The sequence below is a fragment of the Chelonia mydas genome, chromosome 10 (genome assembly GCF_015237465.2).
Source record: "Chelonia mydas isolate rCheMyd1 chromosome 10, rCheMyd1.pri.v2, whole genome shotgun sequence".
Taxonomy (NCBI): Eukaryota; Metazoa; Chordata; order Testudines; family Cheloniidae; genus Chelonia; species Chelonia mydas.
In genome coordinates, this window is record NC_051250.2 from 70,679,384 (window position 1) to 70,694,113 (window position 14,730).

General features: G+C 45.8%; 1 protein-coding gene across 16 annotated transcripts in view; it reads right to left on the minus strand.

Annotated features, from left to right (window-relative positions):
- Positions 1–5,512: 5,512 nt before the first annotated feature.
- The window catches only part of AKAP13 (A-kinase anchoring protein 13), a 323,045-nt gene continuing 313,827 nt past the window's right edge, over positions 5,513–14,730 (minus strand). For all 16 annotated transcript variants that reach the window (XM_043524664.1, XM_043524676.1, XM_043524674.1 and 13 more), the window contains 2 exons: positions 12,442–12,745; positions 5,513–11,410 (listed from right to left, as the gene is read on the minus strand). In XM_043524664.1, coding sequence (XP_043380599.1) covers positions 11,361–11,410; positions 12,442–12,745 — 354 coding nt within the window. In that variant the 3' untranslated portion in view covers positions 5,513–11,360. The remainder of the gene's footprint in view (positions 11,411–12,441; positions 12,746–14,730) is intronic.

Below are 14,730 nucleotides of genomic sequence, written 5' to 3' on the forward strand. Positions count from 1 at the left end.
ATAAGCGAAGGGGTGAATCCAAAACCACTCTGTTCCAAATGACTTCAGCCAACGTCTCTCTCCATTAGGGCCACGCTGGGATCACATGATGTTTTTGCTGCACCCTCCTCTCCCTCCAGGGCTGCAGGGAAAGCAGGTGAGCCACAAGCCCAACCACAGTTAACGCGTGAAACTCCTCGCCCCTGTACAGGACGAAACCTGAAGGAAAACGGACTCATTGGACTCTAGAAGCGCAGCCATTTCACGCGTGACCTCCCGAGAGACCATATAGTGTAAACGCCACAATGGGTTCATTTTGGTTAGTCAACCCCTCTCACATATACCACCATGTCGTACAGTCCTGGACGGGGAGGATGCCACCTTTCCGGGGTGTTTTCTGCTCTGCAGGGGTAACCCCTTATGTCACACTAAGCCCCCGGGAAAACAGACAGACTCCCTTCCTGCAGAGGCAGGTGTGATTTGGTTTGGACGCTAAAGGGGGCAACACTGCAGAGTGGGGGCAGTCAGAGCTGCTCCGGAACTAGGCTCGCCGCTTGCGCTACTCCCTGAGGCTTCCCCTCCCAGCCTGCGCTGGATTCCCGGAGAATTTCTTTTGCTACCATATGAAAAGGTCATCAGTCAACAGTCACACACTGCCACTCTGCTGATATGTCTCGTTTTGCAGCGGCAGCCTCAGTAAATCAGCTCCGTCAGGCCTGTGTATACTTTTGGTTTCCCCCTTGTCAGCAACTGCTCACGTTCCCTGAGGCAGAGGATTCCATTGTTTTTGGACCACAGTGCAAGGACTTGGAAAAATCCCCAGCCCTGCTGCAGCCGCTGTTGTGAAAGGGGATCCCACCAGCACAGCTGAGTGAATAGAGGCTTCGAGTATCAGCCCACTCCAGGCTAGCTGCTGTACTGGTGCTTTTGCATGAAGATGCCCAGATTCATAGATCTGCAGCTGTGAAGATTTTCCTTAGGGGGACAAGACAAGCTTGTTCCCTTTTGCCTGTTCACAGACTTTACAGCCAGAGGGACCACTGTGGTCATCTAGTCCAGGGGTGGGCAAACGTTTTGGCCCCAGGGCCACATCTGGGAATTTAAATTGTATGACAGGCCATGTAGGCTCACAAAATTGGGGCTCCGGGTGGGGGAGCAGGGTGCGGGTGGGGGAGCTGAGGGCTCTGGTTGGGGATGAGGAGTTTAGGGTGTAGGAGAGTGCTCCAGGCTGGGACCGAGGGGTTCGAAGGGCTGGAGGGGAATCAGGGCCAGGGCAGGGGTGCAGGCTCTGGGGATGAGGGGTTTAGGGTGCAGGAGAGTGCTCCAGGCTGGGATTGAGGGGTTCGGAGGGCAGGAGGGGGGAATCAGGGCTGGGGCAGGGGGTTGGGGCTCGGGAAGAGGCTCAGGGGTGCTGGCGCCTGGAGGCACTTACCTCAAGCAGCTCGCAGAAGCAGTGGCCATGTCCCCCCTCCTGCTCCTATGCGGAACTACGGCTAGGTGGCTCTGCTGCGCTCTGCTCCATCCGCAGGCGCCATCCCTGCAGCTCCCATTGGCCTCAGTTCCTGCCCAATAGGAGCTGCGGGACTGCGCTTGGGACAGGAGGCAGCATGCAGAGTGGAGCCCCCTGGCTGCCCCTATGCTTAGGAGCCGGAGCCGGAGCGGGGCCATGCCGTGGCTTCCAGGAGCCTTGTGGAGTGGCCCCTGACCCTGCTCCCTAGCTGGAGCACCTGAGCAGAGCAAGCCCCAGACCCCACTCCCAAGCTGGAGCTCAAGGATCGTAGTTTGCCCACCCCGATCTAGTCTCTGGCGCCCTGTATAGCACCGGCCATAGAACTTCCCCAAAATAATTCCTAGAGCAGATCTTTTAGAAAAACATCCAATCTTAATTTAAAATTTGTCAGTGACTGACACAATTGTTCCACTGGTTAATTGCGCTCACTGTTGAAAACGTGCACCTTATTTCCAGTCTGAATTTGTCTAGCTTCAACTTTCAGCCATTGGCTCATGTTATACCTTACCTGCAAGATTGACGAGCCCATTATTAAATATTTAATCCTCCTGTAGATACTTGTAGATTGTCATCCCTTAACCTTCTCTTTGTTAAGCTAAATAGATTGAGCTCCTTGACTCTCTGTCTATAAGGCCTGTTTTCTAATCCTTTACTTATTCCGGTCCTTGGCTCTTCTCTGAGCCATCTACAATTTATCAGCATTCCTCTTGAACTGTGGGCACCAGAACTGGATGCAATATTCCAGCAGTGGTCGCACTAGTGCCAAATACAGAAAAGTAAAATAACCTCGCTAGTCCTGCTCGCGAGTCCCCTATTCATGCATCCCAGCATTGCATTAGCTCTGTTGGACACGCTGTAAACGTGATCAAGTCGTGGACACATGTTCAACTGATTCTCTACGACAAGCCCCAAATCTTTTTTCTAGGCTAGTGTCCCCCACCCTGTAAGTATGGCCGCTACATTCTTTGTTCCTAGATGTTTAGCCATATTCAGACACACATGGTCGGGCCTGCCAACAGCAATTCTGGGCTCCAGGGCAGAACAGTCAATGGGCCCCCTAGAAAGGGACGTGCCCGCCTAGCTGCCTTCGCCGCTGGCGGTACCACCCTGCACACGCCTAGGAGCCAGGGCCGGATTATCCTTTTGCGGGCCCAGTACCAAACATATTTGTGGGCCCCCATGGGGGCACAGGAGCATGGTGCGGGGAGGTCAGTCCAGAGGCTTGGTGTTTTGCAGCCTTTTCACAAAGGTCATCAGCACTGGTTTGCAGATCAGTTTGGCAAACCAAGCTCCTCCACTTTTACTGTACATGCTACACCCACATCTTGAACACTGCGTGCAGTTCTTGTCACCCCATCTCAAAAAAGATATATGGGAGTTGGAAAAGGTTCAGAGAAGGGCAACTAAAATGATTAGGGGTATGGAACAGCTTCTGAATGGGGAGAGATTAACAAGACTGGGACTTTTCAGCTTGGAAAAGAGACAACTAAGGGGGGATATGATAGAGGTCTATAAAATCTTGACTGATGGGGACAAAGTGAATAAAGTGTTATTTACTCCTTCTCACAAGAACTAGGGGTCACCCAGTGACATTAATAGGCAGCAGGTTTAAAACAAACAAAAGGAAGTACTTTTTCACACAATGCAGTGTTGAACTTTTTGCCAGGGGATGTTGTGAAGGCCAAAAATTGACTAGGGTTCCAATAAGAACTAGATACGTTCATGGTCTATCAATGGCTATTAGCCAGGATGGGCAGGGATGCAACACCATGCTCTGAGTTTCCCTAGCCTCGGTTCACCAGAAGCTGGGAGCATACAACAGGGAATGGATCACTCGATAATTGCTCTGTTCTGTTCATTCCCTTTGAAGCACCTGGCATTGGCCACTGTTGGAAGACAGGATACTGGGTAGATGGACCATTGGTCTGACCAAGTATGGCCGTTCTTCTGCAAAAAGTAATTATAATAAAAATGTTTAGTACAGAAACTCCCCAAGATGGTGAAAATGTGAGATAATGACCTTGGCAAATACATTTTAAAAATCTTGGCCTACTAGGAAATGCATATTTCTATCCGTTTCCCAGTCACAAATCTAGCATCCTGGAGCAAAGTCCCTAAATCATAGTCCAACAAACAAATGTTCCTTTAATGTGCCCCTCCCTTCTCCCTTGGGGAAAATACTGTACATCCAGTAGGAGAGAGAGAGAGAGAAGGCGAAAACAAGCTGTTCCTGCTCTGCACTATTGGTTTAGGTGGCACAGAAGACATGCTGGGACTCAACGTGGCTCTCAGAAGCCACTAGCAAGCATTCCAGCTGAGGTTAGAGAGAGGGGCACATCGCGAGCATTGAGTATATTGATCAAAGTCTCCATAGCTCCCATGTGAAGACAGGTAAAATAACATATTGAATAAAAGCAATTAATCTGCATCCACCATCAAAGTAAAAGGACAGGCAGTGCAGGCTCTGTTGTCCTTACACTTGGGGAGAATGGATGCTGAAGTTCAGTTTGTGGAGCAAACAAAGGATTGGGGCAAGTAATAATGTTCTTGGATTGCTAAAAACTATTTGACCATGGAGGCAATGCCACCTATGGCTCCACCATACAGTAATACGTTGTCCTTTAATGGCCAGTGGGCTACAGAAGTTAAGCCATAGCACAGCCTACCCCAGCTAACAGCATGTATCTGAGTGTAACAGTAGAAGTCTGTGTTTCTGGAGTTGAAGGTGCTCAGGTAATGGTAATGGTACTTACCCTCCTTGTAAAGAGATGAGATCTATGGACAAAAAGCTATATCTAACAGCGTCAACTATCTTTATACCTGTCTCCTAGATGGAGAAGTTGAGGCATACAGAGGGAAATGCAACTTACTGTCAGTCACACAGCTAATGATTGGCTGAGCTAGGAACAGAATACAACTCTCCTGCCTCCCTGTCCACCACATCCCGATTCTGTTCCTCATGACCAGCATGGCCGCAGAATCGTTACGAAGACATGTACAACTTTATGGCCCTGCTTGTGGCTAGGTCATCAACAGCCATCACCAATACCCACTCATTTCAGTCAATGTTGCTGGTACTTCCCAAATTGAGCCCATAAGTAAGGGAACCAGCCAACAGCAACTGGGTAAGGAACGAAGCGTGAGTGTACCAATGTGGAAGGACCTCATCTTGTGTTGTGTAGAACACCCTCAATTCACAGTGAAATCAATGGGAGTCGAGTGCTGCCTTACCACAAGATAATGAATGTTTTGCAGTCTCTTTCTAGAGAGGAAAGATGGTCTTGTATAGCGAAGGTACTCAGCTGAAACTCAGGATGTGTTCAGTTCCTCCATTGACCTACTCTATCACCTTGGGACACTAGCTTCCTGTTTCTCAGCTCCCCAGCTGAAACATGATCAACCAACCCTTCCTTTTTCTCATTTGTTAGCTAGGTGGTCTGTAATCTCTTACCATGTGTGTACAGGGTCTGGTACAGTCTTGGCTGGGGTCTGGAGGCGTTACCATCATAAATAACAGCTGTAGCACGAAGAAGCTCTAGCTATAATTACTATGTCTGCACCTAGCCTATGTATTCTTCAGGGATACAACCAGACCTATTTTCAGTGCTGATGATCCCTGGAGGGTAGGGTAGACACAGGAACACAGCAATTGCCAGACCATCAGGCATCAGGCCATCTCATCCCATATCCTGTCTCTGATAGTGGCCAGCACCAGATGCTAGAGGAAGGTGCAAGAAACCTTGAAGTGGGCAGATGTGGGATAATCTGTCTCCCACATTATGTTTCATCCCAATCAAGACAATTCCTTTTTCTCCAGAAAATTTAAACTTTACAGAGGGGAAAATAAATATTCACATATTTTAAACATCCTCAAACATACACATAGGGATTCTTAAGTTAAAACTGGGAATATCTATTACTGGTAAGGTCAGTTCTGTTCCTCCCCATTCATTCTCTTTCATTGCAATAAATCCCGTCAATAAAAGGAAAACTACAGGGATGGCAGTAAATCAGACACAATGCTCAGACTTAAAATCAAATTTATTTAGAGGAAAAAAAAATGACTTTACAAGAGGATGCTGCTGCTAACTAGAAAGGAAGATAAATAAAAGCTTGTTACAAAACCTGATGGTTTCTGGCAAATTACAGAAAAACTGAAGAATTTACAGTCAATAACCTGCTCACTTTTTACATAATTACAAATTAACATACAGCAATTATTGTTTTACCCTATTTTTTAAATTTCATTTTTGCAACGTTTAAACTTTTTTATTTTTATTTATTTTACAGATTCAACATGAAAAAATGCAAAGCATAAAAAATCCCCCCAGAACTGGATGCAGAGGTATAGAGTGTTATTATAACGCACATCCTCTACATTCTGTGGATTGCTCTAGTGCATTCCAGATTAGTAAAAAATAAACACGAGGCTAAACTTTAACCATAGGCAAACTGAACTGGACATGGATGTTCTGAGTCAGTGTTTATTATCAATAAGGAACAGAGTCAAAAATACGTAAGAGTGTGAATGTGATCCGTATGTATAGACTCTTAAAAATACACACAAAGCTTACTGCTGTATGCAAAGCAGCGAACCACACCCTTTTTTCCCTCCAGGCAACGGAAGCAGAATACTTTAGGGCTGAACTTCAATGTCAGTGAAGTGCATGTGCAGGGAAAAGGCAATGAGACCCTAAAAGGTACACTGATAGTGGTCTTCCGATTACTCAAGAGCATGAGAGGTCCAAGACTAAACCAGTTCAGCTTGCCTATCTTTAAAACTTAGCGAGATCACTGGATAGAGAACTAATCATGGATCGCTGCCCCTTCTGACAAATAAAATAAGAATTACGAGTACTTGGGGATGATTTATTTCATAGGTTAACTTAAATTATTTTAAGTTTACAAACCTGGCCAGCAGGCAGAATAGTTTCCAGAGTTCTGGTTAACAAGGAATGTTATGCTAAGTTTAAAGGGGCAATCAAATCCTTTGTTGCCACCTCTGACCAGTCTTCCCTTGCCCAACTATCCAGCTATCCCAGACAACTCCCATGAGATTTGGCACCCACTACGCTCTCCCTAGCCTGATGTCTTCAAGGCTCTCTGGCATAGTGGACTGGATCAGTGAAAGCTTCAGGGTGTTTTAGGAACCCAAAGAAGATGTGAAGATTACCAGACTCTACAAATACCCATGAAAGAAACTATAAATCAGACCAATCTAAATTTATACCTGTGGTCAGACTTCAAGAGCTGTGTGTAGTGAAAAGCTCCGGCCATCTCAACTGAAAGCAAGTGCTCCCATCCCAGAGACATAGCCTATGAGGTCCATGGGTGTTCTGTATAGTAAAGAGCTTAGTTCAGGGAAATAGCCTCATTGCACTTCACTCATTGGCTATACCCCTTACTCTGGGTTTCTTACTAGAGAAAGAGGAGATAGAAAGTGAGACTTCAATGGAAGTGTTGCTCTTTACACAGCATTCTCCACCCTTGCTAGGGAGGTGATATCGATGCCAATGCCGTATCTCTAATTTACCCCATGGGAAGCCAATCCCTCCTTCCCCACCTAACCCTCTGGCAGCATTGCTGCTCTTGATTTTCCTCCAGCGTCACATGTAAGATGAGTCTTCCAGGCTAGGGAGCTGGGTTAGGTTTCCGAAGGAATTAACCAAAAGGCTGAGTAATAGATGAATCCCACAAGGAAAGAGAGGGTTCTCAGCTCACTACATTTCCAAGGGGACAGAGGTAAAATTCATACTTTCTGAACTTTGGGCTAAAAAACATAATTTGGAAAGATTCTTTCCCACCACGGCTCCTAAATCTCTTCAAAGTCTAAATTATGCAGACTTCACACTTAAATATTTTGTAACATCTAATCTCCTTCCCAGATTGTACTAGGGATGGGGAGGGGAAGGAATTCGTCTGATTGTCTCAAAATAACCAAAAAGCAGCAAAGAAGTGACAAGACAGATTCCATTTAAAGCACTTTATGGCATTGAACAACATAGAAACTTATATATTGAGATGATCACTTCATTTAAAAGATGCTGACATCAAATCCCAGGCAATCCCTTTGATTCTACAGACCGTTTGCTACAGCTGCAGTCTGATCACAGATTGCTGGTGTGGCCAGAAGTTCCCTAATACTGACCACCTGATATATTTCATGCCGAAATTGCATCTCCCACTATGCTATTCACTGAAGCTCCTTCTACTGTGTAGTAACAGTTACCATGCCAAGCCTTGACACAGGCCTAAGGGAGATATGACTCTCCCATCAATGACAAACTAGCGAAGGGAGCTCAAACTGCAGCTCCTTGCAAATTAATCTTATCCCCGCACCAGTACGGAATTCATGCAGCCACTTCTGAACCGGGCTGTCATGCACAGCCGCAGCACGATACGTAGTGGGTGACTTTTGAGAGGACCCAGGCCTTAGAAGCCCAGTGGGATGTCAGGTTCGCGCTAAGAAATAAAGTGCACTCAACAAACACGAGTTAGATGCCAAGCATGGAAGTGGAACAAACATAATTCATTAATTAAGGCCAGGAAAGGAAATTAATAAAACATTGGTGCTGCAAAAACTGACCCACTTAACACTACACCTGGGACCGTGCACTAACTGGGTAATGCTGGATAATCTGCAGGGATCAGAGTGGGAATCCATCTCCATGGACGAGTTCCAACCTATCAAGGAAAACTTGAGCAAAATGGATGAAAAATAAAAACCTTCAGTTCCCTAAAAATGAAAGAAAATGGAGGAAAGAGGAAGGTGGGACTACAGGCTTTAATCTAATATAATCAAATCACACAGCAATTTGTACCCTCCAATGACAAAGGGTTTCTGTTCACCACAGTACAAACACAAATAAATTTGATAACATGGGCAGCCAACCGCTTGGTGAAATACAGACTGAGTTTATACAGTTCACTGAATGCCATTCTATTTACAACAGGACTAGAGAGACAAGCAATTCAGCCATGGTTTCATCCCCACTGCCCTTGGGTGATGTGCCTCTATTCAGGAGTGCTGTTTTGTAAGTTCAAGAAGTGCTGGCTTTGGGGAGAAGAGATGGACCACTGGGGCAGAAGAAAGCACTCACACGGGCAAACGCTCCTACAAACTAAATGGAATCCTTCAAAAATATTAGCGAGCTCAGTTCTGTGTACAAATCGGTAACCATGCCATACACTGGACTGGGTTCCAAAATTTCCTTTTAGCACATTCACTTTCACAAGCAGGCGAATATTAGGGCAGAGGTTCTTTAAATTAGCTGTGGCTGTTGTTTTTTCCTATTTCTAAAAACCACACTCCAGCTTTAGGGCATGAACCAATGCCCGCTGAAGCCAATGGAGAGACACCCATTGATTTCCAATGGCAGCGAATGAGGCCCGTACACCAAGAGCAAAATTTGGCTTTTTACCTTGCCTCAAAGAGGTATGGGAATATATAACACAAACCTGTTTAAACAAGAAAATGGAGGGCCAGCAAGGTTCCAGACAAAAAACACTGCCTCTCTTCCCAAATTTTTGTCTGGCCTGGAGATACTTTGCCTTGAAGGCAGCTCTCCAGCCGGAATCACTTGTACCTAACCGCTCTTCAGGCAGGACACGGGCTGCTATGCAGCACTGAACACACCCTGGTTTTGTGTTATGCAATGACAAAATAAAACCATTGGGTTGATCAAGCTCATCTTTAAAAAAACAAAAGAAAAATAAAAAAATAAAACAAAATAAACTTTTTTCTAAACCAGACCTCTTTCAAATAAACAGAAAGATAAATATTTTTGCAAGCCCAGCTTGCAATTAAGAACAAGCACCAAATAATATTTTAAAAAACAAAACAAAAAGATAACCTCAGAAAACATCTTACTTCTTTTTTTTTGTTTTGTTTTTTGAGCATGAATTGTTTAGAGAGCTTCAAAAGCAAGCAGGCTATTCAGGAGTCCCTCACTGATCGAGACAGACCAATCTAAGCACCCATGTTGCTGTTGCTCATTATTAAAAATGCTAGCATTGAATTCTGAAATCTACTGCATGTAACTAGCTTGTGAAGCGATATAAAGCAAATCAGAATCAAAACATAGTGCAAAATTTTTAAAAAAAGGAGAATCTGTGGGAAAAGAAATGACCACAACAGCTTCAAACTGCTCAAGGGATTGAAGTGGATAGAGTCTCATGACATTTACAAATCTGCTTAGGTAAATCTCCTGAGGCGTGTGGAAAGAACAATGAATTTGGAAACAATTCAGCTTTGTGCATGTATCTCCCTTGGTCTTCACACATGACCACCATACTTAGCATTTGTATAACACCTTGCATCATGAATGCATTGGGGGCACATCTTCTCACAGGGAATGATTACGATCCCAATTTTGCAGATGGAGAAACTGAGGCAAAGAGCGGCTAAGAGACTTGCACACAGTGAATCAATGATGGTACTGGGAGCAGGACTCTGGAGTTCCTGACCTGCAATACAGTGTTCAGTCCATTGGGACACACGGTCTCTCCAGTAAGTGTATGTAAGCGCACACTACTGTACATGCATAATTACTGGGCTTTGTGTTCCTTCCTGTTCATCTGCTCACACAAGTTGTTCCCCATCTCAGGTTACAACCTCTGCCATCTCGTCTGAGTGCTCTGGAAATTGCTATGATGTTGCTTTGGGTTAGAAATGAGCTATAGGAGCTGATGGAATCTGGAGAAACAGAAGCCCAGTGATCATACAGGTGGCATCGCTAAGAAACGCCAGGGGAAGGAAACCACAGGCAGTAGGTTCAAAAAAGTGATTCCCAAATGGAAGGTTCTCACAGGTTTTTATGATGGGACAGTGAATTTGTAACAAAACAGTGTTGATCCCAAATGACATCTTGCTGGAGAAACGTAATTTGACAAAGAAAGCCTTGCTCGGGAAGAGGAGGAAATAGACTAACTCACACAGACACATTAAGAAGCAGTTGTCACTTGAACATGGTCTGTTCTGGCTTCCTGGGATTACTTCACAAGTACAGCATCCTTTTTCCTTTCCGGATCATGTTTTTAACACATCCAAAGACATTCTGTTTGGTGCTGGAAATGGATTAAATTTTAATTCCTCTGCCCCAAAGAAATCCTTGGGAGTAACTTTTGATTGTATTTTTTTTTCCACTGTTGCTGCTGCCTAGTGTTTGGTACCTTTCTGAAATGAAGCATGTAACATACAATGTGCTTGGAAGGGGCATGAGGACCAATAAAGATACACTCTGAGCATTAAGGCTAAGATATTTAATATCTACATGCTCCCTGAAAGTCATCAGGTATCCTTGGGCCGAGCTAAGCTAACCCAGCTTGTCTGTACAGACTGTAAGTATATCCCAGTGGATACATAGACACATACATATATATATAGTATATCTATATGCCAGTGTGTACGCACCATTTGCAGAATCCTGGCCTTTTGCTAAATGCTTGGTTTTGGTTGTATTCCCCAGGAAAGGAGAATTTGGAGGCACAGACCCCTTGGGCCATAGTCTTTCATCCTTTAGCAATAAGAAGAGACTGGGAACATCCATTCCTACTTTCAACCAAGATTTGCACCCGAAGTGGGTGCTGTTTGCAGTGTGGTCAGCCTCTGCAGCCAGAATTCATTAAAAAACCGCAGGACAGAGCCCCTTTCCCACCATCTGCAGCCTTTACAAATGTTTTATTTAACACACAGAGAGCTGGTCGGGTGCAGGAGCCAGGAGTGTGCAGCAAAATGTGCTGTACAAAGGCTGAGAATGACTGATGTGCAAGGGCGAGCTGCTCATGCTTTGGCCCCCTCAGATGCCTGTACAGCTTCTAACACAGTACAGTGGAGAGGGAGGCTCATCCCTGCAGAATTAGGAGCAGACATTCAGCAGAAGATCTCCTCGCCCTCTGGTGGTGCTTCTGATGAATGAGCATCTGGGAAAGGAAAGCCAGCCATGAATAACCAGAAGGAACAGGGAAGGAAAGGGTCTATGTTAAAACAAACAAACATGGCCTACCACCCACTGTCCCATTCCCAAGCACATGACAACCTTTTGGGTGGCTGACATTTAAAATACACCTTTTAGTTGCTAGACCCACCAGTCCCATGACCGTGTAACTGGTGTGCAGCAAAATTCCTGTGAGTAATCCCCAGCAGCCTTTCATCCCTGAGGTGCTGGGTTCCAATCTTCCCTGGGTCACAAGTATGATAGGTTTGAGGCTCACAAGCTAGTCTCCAGTTAATATAAATCCACATGATAAAGTGATACAACTGTATCACTTTACACTGGCAGGTCAGGAGTGATGTGCATCAGCTCAGAGGAGGAGGAGAGGCAACCGGACTAGCAAGGGGTGCTACCGTCAGGAATAAGGTGCACTGACAGAAAAGGGAAGGACTCAAACAGCAGGGGGGCATTGCAAGAGAAGATTTCATGGACATAAGCACAGGTTTCAAAAGTTTTCCTAAGACCTAGCCCTGGCTCCAGGCAGTGTTTACCAGCACCTCCCTTGCATAAACATGGAGATTGCACAAAAGAAGTAGAAAAATATAAGGAGAGCCCAAGCTATGAAGCCACCTGGGTTAGGTTGGGAGAAGGGAGCACTGAGTGCGCCCTTGACATCTGCTGACGGGATGCAACCCACCAGGCTTGGTGTCAGCGTAACTCCCATGGGTGCAGAAAAGGTGCTCCCATATTGAAGCCCTGGAGAGCAGCAACAATGCCATATAGAAGAGAGCAGGGGGGGAAAAAAGCAGAGAATGTTGTCACTTCTGTTCTCTGCACGCATGGGACAACGCCTCTCCCTCCCAAACACGCAAAATCATCTTCTGCCGGAAAATCCGCTCACGACCTCCGTTTTTCTCCACCCCTCGCTCAGTTATAACCCACCCCTTTGGGCTCCCTGAGGTAAAACAGCCACAGACTGTTAACCCCTAATGATCTCCTCGGGCCCCATCTGACACTCACCAGCAGGTTGGGAGCGGTGTCCTTTGCCCTTTTTCTTCTTGTCCTTCTTCTCCTTTGGCTTCGATAAACCGAAGAGGCGGGTGGGCTGCTGCACCTCGGCTGCCTTGTTAGTCTGGTTCGTTGCGCTAAGCAAGTGGAAAGTGCCTTTCTCTTTGTGTGTCCTTGAGAGACTGTTCCTTTTGGGCGACACAGATAGTCCTGCATCAAAGTGCCCCTGTTTGGGTAGGGAAGAACCGTGCTGCATGGAGTCCTCAGCAGTGGGCTGGGAGGGGATCCTCACCGTTTTATCATGGGGATTTGAAACCTGCAAAGAGGAGAACAGAAGTGTTTTACTGGTAGCAGCAGGCAGGGCTCAAAATCATGGGGAGGGTAATATTACCATGACTGCTGCCAGAGCCAGCCTGTTGCCCGGCATGCCACCTATAACCACCACCCAAAAGTCATCTCCCAGTCAAATGGACATCCTAACAAAAGCCGAACACCCAGAGGCAGCGCTCTCCGTCCAAGGGGGAAGAGACAAAGATTTTAAAGATGAATCCTTCCACTCCTTTCCAGATACAGGTGGTGGCACAACCACCTACGGGAGAGTCCTCTTTAAAAATCTAGGAAACCCAGGTTCCTTCCCCCTCCCGGATGCAGATTGTGGTAGAAGCCATGGGAGCTTCCTAGGGAAGAGAATGTTGTAGGATGTACTGATGCATGATGACAAGTGGAATCTTTCTAAGTACAAAAGACAAGGCAAAATATTGTACTGCTTTTCTAATGTGTCCTCCAGCAACATAACTGAACCCAAGGTATTTAAAGGGGGGGGTTAAGACATGAATTTCTATCCCTACACGCTCCATCAAACGTCCCTATTAATAGCTTTGACATGTTCTGGATGATTCCTGCCTCCAAGAAGTTGCTTCCTTTTGATGACCCTGGCATCTTATTGGTCTTCAGCAGTATTTTCTCTCAGGTGTTCTTATAGCACCCCCGGCCAGATTATCTGAGCTTCCTGCAAGTAAGTTAGATCTACATGATAATGCATACAACTTCTTTGCAGAACGTGGCATGTTTATCTGCTCTCAAATAGATCACAAGTCATAGGGCCGTGTTCATTATTCAAAATTGCATGAAGAAATTTCAGCTCCTGGGCTGCTCAGGAAACTGGGGGTAGTAAGTATTCCTCTGATTATCTGCTACTCAGAATTTACTGTTGGAGATAAATGGTTGGTCTATTAAGTCACACGGTGCTGTTTCCACTCCCTGAATGCATGACACCACTTAAGCTTCAGCCCAAAACAAATTACATTTTGTTATGGAATTAATTCTGTGTCTTAATTAAAGATCTGCTCCAGGCCTGAAATCAGATTTCTGCACATGTCTGTATGAACTATGGCTCACTGAGAAGTGTACACGGTCCCTGCATGCAGCTGTAACTCTGTACAGCTCTGTCCCAAGCCCCTCTGCTCTGTTCCCACCCTCGCTTACTGTGTCGTGTCTATATGCTAGAGTGTGAGCTCATGAGAGCAGGGACATGTCCAGCTAGCTGTTTGTTAGGCGCCTTGTTTTCCCCAAGAATTGAAATTAGAGGGAGTGTTCGAATTTACGGGTGTGTGTATGTGTGTGTGCGTGAAAATGCCTACATTGGCAACATTGCATAAATAGTTGACCACAGGAGAGGGTATAGGGAAACCACACTTTTGGGTGCTAGTTCACAAATATAAATATAAGGCCTAGCAATGCAGTGGCCAGGCTTAGACTGGGGGAGCTGTTCAGCACCAAACTTGTCACCACCAAGCTGCTTCTGTGAATGCTGAGGGGTGTGGTCAGCCCAATAGCATGTCCCAGGCGAATGGACTGACTGCATATGGAACAAATCTGTGCTTGCCTGTACGTTCCTCACAGGGGAGCAAAAACGGTGTGAAAAGGCCAAAGTGAAATGCACCAGTGATTTCCCCATCAACATCCCTGTATATGCTCTTCCCTGCCATTCGCTATCAGACCAGTGAGGAACGTCTCAAAACAAGCTGGCCAAACACAGATACATTCACAGATGACCCCCGCTAGAAAGACAAAAGGCACACTATGATTTCACATACCCAGCAGGACCTGCTAGGAATCTTGATTCTACAACACTCTGAGGAACGTCTTTTTCCAGACGTCTCACCCTGCAGCCTTCTGAGACATAACAGGCAAAACATAGCCCCAAACATCAGGTGCAAAAAGAGATGCCACTGTTAGAAATCAGGCCCCACGTATCAGCGTCATAGCTTCTAGATTTCTAGATCTTACATCTAGTCTGAC